The sequence below is a fragment of the Sarcophilus harrisii genome, chromosome 1 (assembly GCF_902635505.1).
Source record: "Sarcophilus harrisii chromosome 1, mSarHar1.11, whole genome shotgun sequence".
NCBI classification, from domain to species: Eukaryota; Metazoa; Chordata; class Mammalia; order Dasyuromorphia; family Dasyuridae; genus Sarcophilus; species Sarcophilus harrisii.
This window is the reverse complement of record NC_045426.1, coordinates 119171065-119187964: the sequence shown is the minus strand read 5'-3', so window position 1 is coordinate 119187964 and position 16900 is coordinate 119171065. Positions and strand designations below refer to the sequence as shown.

At 33.4% G+C, this 16900-nt stretch overlaps 1 protein-coding gene across 7 annotated transcripts in view; it reads right to left on the bottom strand.

Annotated features, from left to right (window-relative positions):
• Positions 1 to 16900, bottom strand: part of RFX3 (regulatory factor X3) — a 314889-nt gene that overhangs the window by 235655 nt on the left and 62334 nt on the right. For 5 of the 7 annotated variants that reach the window (XR_004233321.1, XM_031962220.1, XM_031962230.1 and 2 more), the window contains exon 2: positions 2865 to 3054. The exons of the other annotated variants lie outside the window; for them this stretch is intronic. Coding sequence is in view for 4 of the 5 variants with exons in the window: in XM_031962220.1 (XP_031818080.1) it covers positions 2865 to 2886 (22 nt within the window). In the remaining variant the exon portion in view is untranslated. The remainder of the gene's footprint in view (positions 1 to 2864; positions 3055 to 16900) is intronic. 7 annotated transcript variants of the gene reach the window in all.

The following is a 16900-nucleotide window of genomic DNA, read 5'->3' as shown; positions in this document are numbered from 1 at the left end:
AAACCTCAAAATACTCTCAAGAACTCAACTAATGACTACCCTGAAACAGAACCAACTGTTGTCTACAAGTGCCCAGATATGAGTGATTCAGAAAAACTTAGGAAGAACATTTTTAATGTGTCACCTATCAGCAAACTATGTGGAACAAATGGCTTAGAAAGACCTAGTACAAGAGGTCAAATCATATGTCAACAACAAAAAAAGTACATTCTATTTCTGATTTCTCCTAATATTTATATGAAGGATACTTTCATTTAATATACAGAAGGGTTTGCATATTAATGCTTTTATTCAACTACAAAGGAGATGTGTTCCCTACTAATGTAATGCTCCAAGAACACTAAACATAAAAGAAAAATAGCAGTATAGCAACAAATCCCAGCACCATTTCTAATGTTATTCCATAGAAAAAGATCTGGTCAAGCAGGATGAATACAGAGAGGCTTGGAGAGACTTACATGAACTGATGCTAAGTGAAATGAGCTGAATCAGGAGATGATTATATACTTCAACAACGATACTGTATGAGGATATATTTTTATGGAAGTGGATTTCTTCGACAAAGAGAAGATCTAACTTCGTTCCAATTGATCAATGATGGACAGAAGCAGTTACACCCAGAGAAGGAACACTGGGAAATGAGTGTAAACTGTTTCCATTTTTGTTTTTCTTCCCAGATTATTTTTTACCTTCTGAATCCAATTCTTCCTGTGCAACAAGAGAACTGTTTGGTTCTGCACGCATATATTGTGTCTAGGATATACTGTGACATATTTAACATGTATAGGACTGCTTGCCATCTGGGGGAGGGGGTGAAGGGAAGGAGAGAGCGGAAAAGTTGGAACAGAAGTGAATGCAGGGGATAATGTTGTAAAAAAAAAAAAAATTACCCAGGCATGGGTTCTGTCAATAAAATGTTATAATTATTTAAAAAAGGAAAAAAAAGAAAAAAGATCTGGTCAGAAAAAAAAAAAAAACTGGGTTCAAATTCAGGCTCTTACATGGATTAAGTCTATTACCATGTATAATCATTTAACCTTTCTTAGCCTCAGTTAACTTTTTTTTAAAGGATGAAATAGAAATAGTACCTGTTATACCTACCTATCAAGATGTTACCTAGGCAATGGTTGGCAATTGTAACATCACTAAAAAAGTATCAGATCTTCTACATTTTCTATTTTTTCCCATAGAAATAAATTGTGTCAACCAATCAGTAGATTATGCATCACCCAAAACTAGTTAAGAGTCAAGAGGCTCTTCATTACCTAGAGATTGACCACTGGTATTAACTTAGTTTTAGCTAGGACAACTTACTCAACTGTTTAAGACATGAATGGGTTTTTGATCAGTTTCTCTGAAGAAGCTTTCCGCAGACATAATTAATCACCATAGTAATCTAGTGTTGATGGACCCAAAGATGCCAGATTTGGAGATTAAGAACTCATTATTTAATTAAAAACTGCTGGAAAAACTGGAAAATAATAAGAAATAAATTATATGCAGGACAATACCTCAAAGCACATACCAAGATAAAGTTTAAAAAGGTACACAATTTAGACATAAAGGGTGACACCATAAACAAATTAGAAGAGCAAGGAATAGTTTATGTGGTCAGATCTAAGGGAAGGAAAACAATTCATGACCAAACACGAAATAGACACCATAACAAAATGAAAAATAATTTGGATTATATTAAGTTAAAGTTTTTGTACAAACAAAGCCAATGTAACCATGATTAGCAGGAAAGCAGAAAGCTGGGAAACAATCTTTATAGAAAGCATCTCTGATAAAGGCTTCGTTTTTCAAATATATAGAGAACTGAGTAAAATTTATAAGACTATAAGCCATTCCTCAGTTGATAAATGGTAAAAGAACATGAAAATGCATTTTTATATGAAGAAATCAATGCTATCTATAGGCATATGAAGAAATGCTCTAAATCACTTTTGATTAGAGAAATGAAAATCAAAACAACTCTGAATAACAAACCCAGTCTTACACTTACACTTCATACAAAATATCTAGAATTACTTTTATACCATTACAAATAGTAAATAAAAAATAGTAAATAAACACAAATGCAACTCATGGGATGAAATAATACCTAGCATCAACAAATCCTTTAATGATTTAGTTACATCTACTGTTGTATCTTATGTAATTATGTAGGTGGTATCTACTGTGAGTTGGACATTTAGAAAATTTACACAGGAGAAACATTCCAACTTCAGAACTGCTTTAATAAGAAAAAAATAAAAGGATATATTTAAGCACTCTATGAAAACCTGCCTTCTTGTAATTTCACCTTTTTAGGGGGCTTCTGAATTTCTTAATTCCAATAAATGTTTTTTTTTTCCTTACATGGTTGTTATTTGGCTTATAAAACCAAATAGAACACAATTAGATGAATTTCCTATTCTTTTGTCATTTAAACTTTGACATATATGCAATTTCATCATGGCATGTCTGCTGATATAAATTTAAAAAACTTTTTGATTCATAAGTTAGACTTTAAAATTAGAAGAGGTCAATAGAATTCATTTAGTCTAACTTCTCATTACACAGATAAAAAAAAGCCAAATTAAAGAGCCAATAGCTGTAATGTGAACTTAACTCTTCAGACTATTAACTCTAAGAGTTTTCCATTCCATCATCCCCCTTCTTCATAATATATTGTCAATATAATCTTTATATAGTTTTCAGTATGTTCTGAACATATTTCTTATATATTCAATATATTTTTCCGTTCCTTTTGTATAAACTTCCATAAAACATCTATCTAACATGCTTCCCTTGATTCTTTTATCATCTTAAGTTCTCTAAATATCAATATGAAGGGAGACATAAAAGAGATATATGCTCACCAAAGCTGTTCCCCAGTATCATGGAAGATTCCCTAGGAGATGATGCTTAACAAACACTTGTGTTGGATTAGAAGGATTCCCTATAGATGGTGATACCAAATGTCCAGATGCTCCTGTTTGTGGATGGCATCTAGCCCTTTAACACTTTTAAGGCCTCCTCAATGAGATATATACATCACTCTGGATTGGCCTAGCAAAAAACAAGTGGATTGGGAATACATTATTACCCAGATTATGACATAAAATGGGATGTATAATCCTGTAGAATTAGTCAGTTTGTGTATGTACATACATACATACATATAAGTATATATATATATATATATATATATATATATATGTGTGTGTGTGTGTGCATATATATACATTATCCATCTATCCTACTGAGTATATATATATATATATATATATATATAATCTTAATGTCTGCCCCAGAATTCAATAAGAGGAGACTACAAAGATTGCTATTGTCAGGAAATAAGACTAAAATTTTAACATAAATATTCTTCTCATGATTCTATTTTTGGATAATCATGACCTGCCACAATCTCAAAAGAATTAAAACTGAAGATGACTTCAAATTGCAAGATAAGGTAAATTTGTCTTTAAATCTCATTTAACTTTCTGCAACTCAAAGCATACACAAAAGCACCTAGGATCCTTACACTGAGTATTCCATGAAAAAGACCAGGTTAATCCTTGATACATTCTGTTATCTTATGCTACATGACAATTCTTGTCTTTTTTTGAGCATGCACATTCTCTACATCTTTTATTTGCACTTGTTATCTTTTATTTGTACTCATGGAAACATATTTCAGTAGCAAAATAAAATAATGTTACATGACCACAACTAATTTATATTTCTTAGACATTTCTGTTTGAATTGCTATATTGAACTATGTAAGAATTCTTTCAAATCATTTACTGTTCAAAACAGCATTATCCTCTTTCTTAGTCATCATATTTCTTTTGAGGTTTCACAAAATTGTTACAAGAACTGAGTTTGTGAAAGAGACAGAGACAGAAAGACAGAGACAGACAGAGACAGAAAGACACACAGAGAGAGAGAGAGAGAGAGAGAGAGAGAGAGAAGGAGAGGAAGAAGGAGGGGGAAGAAGGACAGAGAGGAAGAGGGAGAGGGAGAGGGAGAAAGAGAGGAATAAGGAGGAAGAGGGAGAGGGAAAGACAGTGAGAGACAAAGAAGGAGGGGAGAGAGGGGAGGGAGGAGAGGGAGAGAGGGAGATTGATTAAGCTGTTTTAAAAATCCCTATATTTTAACAGTTTGGAGAAACAATCTTTATAAGACAATCCTTATAAACAAATAAATTATGGAAGAGGTGCATTTGGAATTTTTGTATAATCAATGTAGTTCCTAACTCAGTAAAAGTTAAAATATCTCAATGATTGTGGACAGCTCTTTACTTAGAGCAGCATGTCTAAATGTTAAGAGAAAGGTAACCTAATTATGCCAAGATATCGATTAGTAACAAATATCCTCCTGAGACATTTACATTTTAAAAGATAAACATTAATTCAAATGGATTTATAATTCAAAGAAAGATAGAGAAATTATTTTTGAACATAAGTCTTTTCTCCTTGACTTTTACCTTTTAGGGTCACTACTACACCAGACTTGTAACCCACAGTTTTCACTGTTATCACTTGTGATAATAAAAACCCTATTTCATAATCATGTAATTATTACTTCCATGTTTCATTATCATATAAATTTGGATAAATCACAAAAATACCCTTTAAAACCCAAAACACACCACAGTATTCTGTACACAGTAATACTTAAAAGAAATAAATGAATTTAAAGAAGTAGATATTTACTTTGAATAATGACAAAGATTTGAGAGATACAAAAAAAGGAAAAGAAATAGTGTATGCTGACTTAAAACTATATGATCTACTTGGGGAGAGAAGAGATGAGAAACCGTGAATATGGTTAAATACCTAGTTATCAATTCAATTACTAAGTACTACAGAATGTTAAAGACCTTTTTTTACTTAAAGGCTACCTAGTAAATGGTAAAAGCTACATTTGGAAGTTCAGCAAACCTAGGTTAGGGTCCTCACTCTCTTACAATTTGTGTGAACCTGGTAAAGACTCACTTCTTTTGACTTCCAATTCCCCATCTGTAAAATGATGCAAAAGTGTTAAATTAAGTGATTTATGTTTTTCCTTCTGATTTTAAAACCTATTATCTTAGCACATTTGGAAACATTTCCTAATGTTTGAGTAAATAAAGCTATAAAGAGCTTTGAATGAAAAGGAAAAAAATTTGATTTCTATCATAGTACATGTTATAAAGTGATGATGATGATACAATGCATTTTATAGCACCTGATAGTTTTCAAAATATTTTAAAATGTATCACTTCATATAAATTTTACAACTAATTATCCTAAAAATTAATCAGGGAAGTATTATAAGCTTCATTTTGCTGAAGAAGAAACCAAAGCATAAGGATTCAGTAAGTGCCTAAGTTTCTGATGACAGATAAAAAGAATGGGAAGCAGTGATGAGGTCTGTTTGAGATACTAAGGGCTGAAGTCATATTATTTACGAAGCAGCTCATTCCACATTTTCAGACAATTCTTATACCTACTACTCATGAAACAATGTTTCTTTATGCTTTCTGCTACTTTTTTTAGCCATTACACTTCCATTTTGAGTCAAATAGAACAACAGGTATAATCCCTCTTTTGAGGTAGCTAGGTGTCACAGTGGTTAGAGGCTGGTCCTGAAGTCAGGACCTTCTTCCTGCCTTCAAATCTGGCCTCAGATTTTACTAGATGTGTGACTTTTGACAAATCATTTAACCCTGTTCCTGTTAGTCTCAGTTTCCTCATCTGTAAAATGATATAGAGAAGAAAATGGTGATATTCCAGTATCTTTGCCAAAAAACCCCAAATGAGCCCACAAAAAGTCAATGAGAAAGGACTGAATGAACAAACCCTTCTTTTACATAAGTTTTTCAAATATTTGAAGGCAGGTCCCATATCCAAATTAATTTTATAGGTAAGGAAACAGACCAAGAAATGACAAAAGATGTGTCTAGTTTTACATATAACTATGCACTCTGACAAATAATAGTTCCTCCCTCCCACCCTGTACCATACCATGTTTCATAAAGGATTTTTAAATGATGGTTCATTCTCTTTAATAATACAAGCAGTCAATTGGGGATATCAAATCTACAGTTTACATTCTGAATAGCAGTTCTATACATTACTATCATAACATATCTTCTTGGGTTGAATAATAAAAGATCAGATCAGTTTCCTTTTTAGAAAAGAATTAACATCAGCAGAAACACTGAAAATGTATTATGACAATAAAGAAATATTTTATTGTTCTTTGTCTGGTCCTGTGACTTAATTAGGACTGTGATAACAGTGTAGGTAGGTACTGGAGCCAGCTTGAATGCCCAGCCATTTGTTAAATTTTCAGTGTGAACATTTATACTTTGGAATAAGTAGAGCAATCAGGTTTTTATTTGTTGTTGTGATGGTTATATAAACTTAACTTCGAATTTTATAAAATTCAATAGGACAATGAAAGGTTAGGTGATATGTCACAGGTAAGATTTAAAAACCAGCCCTTCCCATCTCTAAAGTCACTTTATTAACCACTAAGTCACATTGCTTCTTACAATTAGGAAGACTTTACAATAAATATCTTCTTATAATAACTCATATTTGCATATTTGACAGTTTCTAAAGTGCTTAGTTTATAGCCCTGGTCTCACATGAGCAATAAGATATAGGACCAGAATTTTCTCTGATCTTCACAATCTCTCAAACATCTCCTACATAGAAATTATATATCTTAAGATGACAGAACAACTTCAGATGTCTCTGTGCTCTAGGATACTTGGGATCCTGAAGATTAAAAAAAACAAACTGATGCTCACTGAGCCTGAGCTCTTGCAGCACCCCTCCCCTACTTTCAACACAACTAGCAGTAAGGCTTCTCTAATAGACCTAGGACCTGACATAGGCTTACAGCAAAACCAACCTATACAACCTCTTTCCAGGGCTGAAGTTTGCAGCTTCAGACAACAGAAATCTGCCCTGGCCAAAATGCAATTATAGCCCTTTAGGAGCAAAAGCTCAACAGGGGCCACAACCTCATAGGATCAATGCTGCAAAGCTCTGAATTATGGTGCCAGGCCAAAGAACAAAGAATCATAGAATGGGACAGGACACCCTTTGTTTGTAGAGTGCTATATGCAACATTCCACTTAGTTTGAAGGAAAGTAGACAGTTTCCAACTGGGGCCAGTTCTGACCTTCCATAAGTCACCTTGAACAAATACTAAGATTGATGAACTTTGAATTTCCCAGTGTGAGAAGAGGCTGAGATGTTTTGAGATATATTGCCCAAGGAAACTATAATTTGAGGGGAGGGAGTCAGAAAATGAACAATAGGGGGAAATTACAACAGCAGGTTGGGGGAGTGGGGGAAGGGAGGAAATCTGTCAAAGATTTCAAGAACAAAAAAAAGACCTTGAACATAAGCAGATAAATGAACAAAAGTAACAACAGAAGGAACTATGGTCTCCAGATCTACTAAACAACTTCAAGCATCTCTGAATAAGGACTACAAAACAAAAGAAAATAATCTATTTTGTGATAAGACAGAGGACTCTATAGAATGTGAGAAAATGAACTCTAACACATTGCTCCTAAAGAGAAATGAAAATTATGAGAGTAGAATTTATTGTCTGTTATTAAAAATAATAGGCAGAATAAGTTAGAACAACCTTTTAAAATTGGTATTAGAAGTAATATTATTTTACAGATGAAAAAACTGAAATTCAAAGAGGTAAAAGACTTTCTTAGAGTGACTTTGGTTAATAAAAATTTAAGTCCAGCTAGGTTGACTCAAGTCCTACGTGCTATGTACCAGGCTACTTCTTTACAAATTAGCCTTTCACCATTCCATCAAAGTCATGCTTATTGTGGAAGGAATTTTTATTCAGAAATAGGTTTGGTTATGTGACATCTGAGGATCATCCCTTCTGACTTCAAGATTCTCTGATTCTTCAACATTAGATAAAAGAACAATAAAATATAATGAGCAAACACAGAGACAAGATGAAATGAAAATATATTCTAGATGCCATTAATCTACTATACAAAATGATATATTCCTAAGGTATACAAATTACTTGATGAATCCATGCCAATTTTTTTTTTCTGGTGATATAGTGAAATACTTTGAATAAAAAAAAGGCTTGAAAATGACAGATGTAAAAGACTTACCAATACAGATCTTAACATCTTCCTTGCTTTTGGTTATTAGTAGATTTTGAAAGATAAAATACTTTATTTTCTGAATGTCTAAGAATATGGACCAAAATATAAGAGAATAATAGGTCAAGACCAGGATTTTACCAAGTTACCAATCCTTTTCAGATGATTAACCATCTCATCTTGATTTTTCTTTTTGTTCCTTTTAAATTTCACTGAAATCTAAATTCCCTATCTGGGACTGAGACAGGACATTTAGGATGGAAAAAATAGTGAGCAATCACAGAAGATAGGTTTATTTTATTTTAAGATAAAAACATTCTTAAAATAAGGTTATATTCACTACTCCATCCAGGGTTCTAACTAGGATGGATTAGTGGTAGATCACTGATAATTATAAGAAGATTAATCCTCAAGAATTAAATCATCCTCCAAAAAGGGAGGGAAAAGAGGATTAGAACTGCAGAAGCAAGAAAGCCCCCAAACTCTGCTAACCAAATCAGTAGCACCTTTTCAAGGGATGAAAGAACACAAAGTCAAATGCTGTTCTTTTTAATGACCAATAGAGACTGCCAGTATATTAGAACAGATGGTACCTTTCCTTATCCCTCCCAGTTCCAGGGAGACCAAAATTGTTAAATACCAAAATATATCCTAAAATACAAACTGAAGCACTACAAACCTCCATCCCCCTTAAAAGCCATTTTTGTTGAGGCATGTGCCTCAGGAGCAAAAGTGTCTAGTATTTTAAGCTCTTTTTGAAAATTATCCTACTGATCAATAAAAACATGTATCCTTCTCCACTTCAGAAAATGCCATTACAAAAAATTATGACAATACATTTTTACTGAAAAATAGATATTGGTTTATCACCCCAAATACTTTATCTGTATATATTTAATTTATAGTCTTTGATTTTCTCAGAAGAAAATAGCTTAGAAATGGGTATGTTTTTATTTAAAATTATTTTGATTCATAATTTGTGAATACTGGTATGAAACTGAATTACAAATATTGATGAAGGAGGATTTCCTTCTATTCTTCAGTCACAAGCTCCTCCCTCAAATTCCCAAAGCAAAAACACAGGAAAACAAAAATAAGACCAAGTTGCAACCACTTTTAAACATTCTGTAATATGTTATATACAGTTAAAAATGCTAAATCTAACCCCCCTTAAAGCTCAACAACATTGCTAGTTCTTCTAAAGAGGAACCTTGCTGTCAATCATTTCTTTCTTTTATAGCACAAATATGCTCTGCAGATTTCACTTGTCATTCCCTTTATATGTAATGTAGGAAGCTTAGCACTAAATCAATTTAAGGAACTGCAGAAGTTAAATACATACATTATTATTATGATGACAGAAAAGGCAATGAATGTCTTGCAGTTCCATTTGCTTTCTTTGTTAAGGAAGAAAAAGCTAATTATCTGCAGCTGTCAACCATGAAGACCTAGACCTATTTAAGTCAACATTAGCCTTGGACAAACGAAAACATTTTTCATATATTTCATTGATTTTTTTCTTTTTCAAAAAACAAATTCATTATGAAATAATAAACATACAGAAAGACAATGAAGCAGAAAGGCTTGAGATATATAGAACTACATATTTACATCCTATTTATATACAATGCATTTTAATATTTCAAAGACAAGTGCCAGTTTTTGTAATATTCATTCTCTAATTACTATATCCAGAATTAAGGCAGCTATAAAGCTCTTTTCTATACAAACTAAAGTTTAAAGAAATATAAAGCATAGAAATTATTGGTTATGATGCAAATATAGATATAATCAAAAGCAAGAAATATTGTGCTTCATTTATAAAACTTCCTTCAAAGTTCACAGATATTGTAACACTGACAGAGTAAGAATTCACATAGAAACTTTTAGGTTTTTTCTTTCCATATCATTCTCTTTCTCCCAATATCTTCCTTCTGTTTTCCAAACTAGTCCTATCAGAATCTAGAGTTGTTAGTTAGCTTTTAATTTGCTTTTGATTAAATAAAATCATGTTTTCCAGAAATATCCAACTTCTCAAATCTGATGAAGATAGAATCGTTTTAAAAAGTCAGGGAATGGTAAAAACTAATCTGATCAGTAGTCAAACAATCTTTGGGCATATAATAAGTGAACAAAAGCCCTTTTACTTGACTACAATTCCTGCACTTTCCTTTCCTAAACTATACTAATAACATTGAAAGACAAATATTCTACATGTCTGCTTTACAATTCTTTCATATGCAATTCCTGGCTTTAGTTTCTTTTTCTTGAGAATTAACATAACTACATCAGAGATCCCCTAAATTCAATTCAACAAACATGAAATTGTAACGCAGAAAACCTGTTCCTTAAGAAGTACATTTTACAAAAGCATTCACTTCCAGTTGTGTCCATTCCTCAGCTGCTTGCCAAGATTATTTGCTACTATTAGCATTCTCTGGCTGTCAAGTTTAATGTTGCACTGTTTCAAATTGGCTTCAACATATCACTGAAGCATTTCTTTTATCTACCTTGTATCAGATTTGGGTTTGTCATATAGTAATTACTTTGACACCCTGATGTCATCTTCCTCTCATCAAATGGTCAGCTCAGTGTAACTGAGCTCAAGGGACCATTATCTTGATAACAGTGGACAGAATGAATACCCAAAAATCTCATTATCAGAGATGGTATCACATTTTGTGTGAAGTGTAACATTCAAATGTCAAAGGCAAATTTGCTTAGAAATTAAATATTCAGTTGGTAAAAGTTCCAGAACTTGGCATCCAAGATTTTAAAAAAAAAAAAATGATTAGAAAAGAATTGCTAAATTGTAACATTACCAAGATGAACATTAATTTTATAATTACTCCCCCCAAAAAGGTAAACCAGATTTAAGACCTTATTAAATTATCAGAAAAATAATCCTTTGCTTCTATTTATTAGGCAGGACAGCCAACAACATTGTTTCCTTTTTGCTTTCTCAGAACACTCAGAATAAAACAGATGAAATGATAGCTCTAAAAACCTCTTTCATCTCTAAAACTCTAAGGTTATATAAAATAGAGAGTGTTTTTATAGAGCACCAAAGCTGGGATTTAGGAAGTTAATCTAGTCAACTGCAAGGGTATATAGCACTAAACCCTAACCTAAGCTATTCTACAAACACATAAGGAGTACCTAGTGAGGCAGCTTGCTATAGAAGAATGCAGGCAATGGAATCAAATACAGGCTCAGATTTTGATTTTGCCACTACAGTATATATGCTTTGAGTGAATCATTTCATCTCTTTCTGCCTCGGATTCCTAGTTTTTTTTAAATGAAGGACTCCTGGACTAGAGCAGAAGTATCAACTTAGGAGCCCACAGGCCTCTAGTAGCCAGTAAACCTCCAGAGGACAGACTGAATCATACTAAAAATTGGGAAATTTATCAAAAAAAAAAATAAAGATATAGCATAACATAGTTAATGTTGATTTGTGATTTTCTAAGTAAACATACAGCCTGCATGGATACTTTCATTTAAGTTTGATACTACTGGGCTAGATGTCCTCTAAAGTCTTTTTCAGCTCAAGATCCTATGTTCACACACACACACACACACAAATAAATAGCACAAGCTAATATATAGATATATCTATATATGTATGTATAGATATGTGTATAGACACTTGATCATGGGTGTTTTTTATTTTTCTAGCCTTCAGCTTTTGAGACTGATTTTTATTCTGGAGGGAGAAAAGTAAACTTGGCACATCTGGTTCCACAAAAATTTGTTATTTTTCTAGATAGATCATTATTGTCAGGTTACTGAATATGATCTTCAGGACAGAAACGCAGGGGAAACATTTTTTAAAGTAGCTAGAAAGATTATAGCACAATATTATGGGTTTGTTGGTTAGTTGATTTTTAAATGGATGTATGACTTTGATGAATAGGATTTTTGGCAACTCAGTCCTTTCTACTGATATAGATTAAAACCTGATCCATAACTTAATGTCACAGAATCATCTAGGTCACTGAGAGGTTGAATGATTTTCATAAAACCAAGATGTCAAAGCTGGAACTTGAATCCAGGTCTCATTGACTCCCAAACTGGCACCTGAATGCATTTGAACCACTAAAATCCCTTCAATTTCAAGTTAGATCAAAAAGATAGTAAAGAGGACATATCTCTATAGAACAATAAGATACAGTCATAAAGATGAACAAGAGACATGGTATATACAATCAAAGATTTGCAATGTGATATGGAAGCTCATCATATTAACATAACGGAAGGCTGAATTTATAGGACGACAATATTCAGACCAAAGGATATGACAATGCCCCTGTTTGCATTATGGCTCAAGAAGACCATATCCACAATACCATTGTTCAATTTTGAATGCTACTTTTTAGGAAGGATAATGAAAAGCTAGTCTTTATTCAGACAGAATGCCATATAAAACTTAGAGACAGTGAGCGTGTTTAGCCTGAAGGGGGAAAAAAGACTTAGTGGGATATAATAGGGATCTTTAAATATGTCATACTGAAAAATCACTAGATTTGTTTTACTTGAAACCAGAACCTAAAACTAAAAGCATTGATTAAAAGTTGCAAAGAAGCAAATTTCCATTCACCTAAAGTCAGTCAATTAACAAGCATTTGTTCAGCACCTACCATGGGCCAAACATAGTGCTAAGTACTAGAGATTTAGAAAAAAAGACAAAGGACATTTCCTAATTTCAAGGAACTCACAATCTAAATAATCTCTTTATAATTCAAGCTATTCAAGAGTTGTTTCATAACTTCCTCATCTCTGAAAGCCTTCAGATAGAATCCAAAAAACCAATTATTGGAAATTTTGATAAGATCAGATATGGGTTTGATCAATAAACCTCTTAGAATTCTCTCTGAAAAAAAACTAGAGGTTGTCACTAGAACCTAACATAGGCAATGTACCATTCAACAATGCATCGATTAACAAAGAAATAGAAAAGCAAACCAATGTAAATGAATTTTTGGATATAATATTGGATAAATTGGAAAATTTGGGTAATAATAAAAGAGAATGACTGATTGCTATGATGTATATTTGTATTCCATGCTACTTAGCAGACAAAAGCTATTGAATCACTTGAGCTCAGGATCACCTATCATATCAGCCTCACTATCATATAGCTAATGTTAAACGAATATTTACAGTAAATCCAGAACAAATATGGAGAGTTCCTGAAAGAAGGTAAGCTGATCCTGGTCAGAAATTGAACCAAAATTCCTTAGTAATCAGCAATGGGCTAAGACCTAAGAGTGGTCCCTGAATTTCCAACCAGATCAAAAGGAAGAAAACCAGGATCAATAAAATAAAGGATAGGGAGAGGTCTATGTGGGATCAAGTTACAGGCTAAAATGAAGGTGTACAAAACAGCAAGGCCATACAATTATACAGGTGAAGCTTGTTTTAAAAGCTGGATATGGCATGGGTAGCATATTTGATCTTTCAGAATTAAATCAAAGTTTATTGCAATATCAAAATTCATTATAATTCAACAAGTATTCATTGATCACTTCTAATGTGGAAAGGATTATTCTTGGCCCTGAGGGAGATAAAAAGTTCTAGTTTTATGGAGGTCATAATCTAACAAAATGATAATCTTTAGCAGAGAAAGCTATAATATGCAACACTGTATTATAAATGCATCAAGGGGGTAAAAAGAATTACAAAAGGTCTAACGATAAAGGCTATTGCCAACTACGGGACAAGGGAAGGTTACATGGAGGAAACAGCATTTGAGTTTATATATCAGAACAGACAAAGAAAGGGAAGGAAGGAGAGTATTCCAGACAAGGGAACAGTATATACAAAAACATTGAAGTAGGAGAACACAAAGTTTACTGAGGAGTCAGAAAGGAGAATATATTTGGTGGATATAGAAAGTATTCATATGAAATGACTACCAAGGTTATAGCAACTGGTGAATATCAAACATGGGAGTACGAATTTTCTTTGAAAGGCAATAGAGACTTATTTTGGAGCTGAGGAGTGACAGGAAAAGAATCATGCATATTCTAACAGTGGGAAGGAAGAAGAGAGCAGGGAAGGGAAGACTTCTTAGGAGGCTACTAAAATAACCTCAACACCTCGGATTTGTTAGCCTTTATTATATTAAGCCTTATTTCATTTGATCTTTATTAACAATCCTACTATAGTTAGGAAGGAAGGTAATATTGCCCCAATTTATAAAAAAGGAAATAGAGTCTTGGGAAAATTAGGTTACCTTGTCCAATGTCACACAGCCAGGTAAATGGCTCCCAGTCTAGTACTCTTTTCATCACACAACTCTACCTTTGCCATCCCATGTTATACAACACATCTTCCCTGAGTGGCACTTAAGAAACGAAAACACAAAAGCACGTGTAATTTGGTCAGGCCCTGAATCATGTATTTGGTAAGGAAACCATATATACCAAGGACCAAGTATACTAAGTATAACACAAAGCACAAAAATGCACAATCAAATGATATGGCACATCTCTAGATCATCTTGGAAGTAATAAGAATAGGTAAGCTTGATAAGTCAAATTACATGCAGGGTGGCTCTTTTTAAGCAAAGCCTTCAAAATGAAAGTCTAGTGGCATAATCACAAACATCAGATAGAACAGAATCATGTGCAAGTGAGAATGAAAGTAAAAGTGCAGCAGCAAGTGGTTCTCAAAAAGTAATAACACACACTATCTACCTCCTAAGGGTTTTTGAAAAGTATTTTGTTAATACTAAAATCAAACAATCAAAAATTATTAATTAATTAATTAATAATTAATTATGTGCCAAGCACTGTGCTAGGTTTTGGAGATATAAAAGGAGGTAAACAATAATTTCTGCCCTGAAGGAACTCACAATATAAAAGTAGAGACAACAAATAAATATATACAAACAAGCTCTATGCAGAATAAATGGGAAATAATTAAAAGAAGGAAGAAATTAGAACTAAGGAAGGCTTTTAGTAGAAGGTATGATTTTAGTTGGGTCTGTGGGGAAGAAGAGGGAGTGTGTTCCAGGGATGGGGGATAGCCACAGAAAATGCCCAAAATGGAGAGAGAAAATATCCTGTTTGCCAGAAGGCTGGTATCAATGGATCAAAGAATATGCAGCAGAGGTTAAGATATAAAAAACCACAGAAAAGTAGGAGGGCTTTTGAATGCCAACAAAACATTTTGTATTTGATTCTGAAGGCAACAGTAAATCACAAGTTTACTGAACTGAGTAACTGGGTGTGTGTGACATGGTCAGATGTGCGCTTTAGGAAAATCACTTTGGTGGCTAAATGTAGAATGGAATGGAATAGAAACGGTGTGAGAAGATGAGGGCCTGTGCTAGAGTGGTGACAATGTCAGCGGAAAGAAGGACATATTGGAGGGACATTATAGAGATGAAATCAATAGGTCTTGGCAATAAATTGGATATGGGAGGAGGAAAGCTAAAAGAGAGTGAGGATTCAATGATGACTCTTAGGTTGTGGATCTGAGAGACTGATGAGAGTATGATGATGCCTTTTACAATAATAGGAAAGGAGGTGGTTGGGGAAAAAACAAACAAATTTTGTTATTCTCTTAAATTGAAGTCCAGTAATGGTAATGAACCCCATGACAGCTAATGAGATCACCAAGTAGTTTAGCGGTAGAAGAGGGCCCAGGATAGAATCTTGTGGAACACCTATAGTTAGAAGACATGATCTAGATAAAGAACCAGCAAAGAAAACTGAGAAGGAGCAGTCAGCTAGGTGGGAAAAGCACCAGAGAACAACATCTAGAAAACCCTGAAAGAAGATATTATCAAAGAGAAGAAAGTGATCAACAATGCCAAAGGCTGCCAAAAAAAAAAAAAAAAAAAAAGGCTGAGAATGTTGTTGTTATTCAATCATAATTCCATTTGGGATTTTCTTGGCAAAGATAAATGAGTGCTTTGCTATTTCATTTTACAGATGAAGAAATGAAGGTAAACAGGGTTAACTGACTTGCCCAGAGTCATTAAGAAAGAAAGTAAGTACTTACTCACTAAGTACCTGAGTTGTCCTGACTCTAAACCGAGGGGCTCTATCCATTGAGGAAGACAAGAATTAAGAAAAGGCTATTGAGGGGCAGCTAGGTGGCCCAGTGGTTAGAACACCAGACTTGGAGTCAGGAGGACCTGAGTTCAAATCTAGTCTCAGACACTTAAAACTTCCTATCTGTGTGACCCTAGGCAAAAAGAAGAAAGAAATTAGTATTAGTATTATTATTCAAAGAAAGAAAGGAAGGATGGAAGGAAGAGGAAGGAAGGAAGGAAGGAAGGAAGGAAGGAAGAAGGAAGGAAGGAAGGAAGGAAGGAAGGTATAGAATAATAATTCTATATAAATCTAAGTTACCGTTTTTGGGGGGGTGGGTCTGGTACTATAATTTCACCATGTAGCAATCCATCCAATCCATCTGTAATTTATACTTTTAAGAAAATCAGCACAAGAGGCACACCATAAGTTAAGTAACTTGCCCTAGCCAGAAAGAAAGAAAGAAAGAAAGAAGAAAGAGAAAAAAATAGAAAGAAAGAAAAAGAAAAAAGAAAGAAAAGTTTATTAGCCACAAAAAGAAGAGATATAGAATGATAATTCTATATAAATGTAAGTTAATAAATGTAAGTTACTGTTTTTTGGGGGGTGGGTCTGGTACTATAATTTCACCATGCAGCAATCCATCTGTAATTTATACTTTTAAGAAAATCAGCACAAGAGGCAGAACATAAGTTAAGTAACTTGCCTAAGCCACAACTAG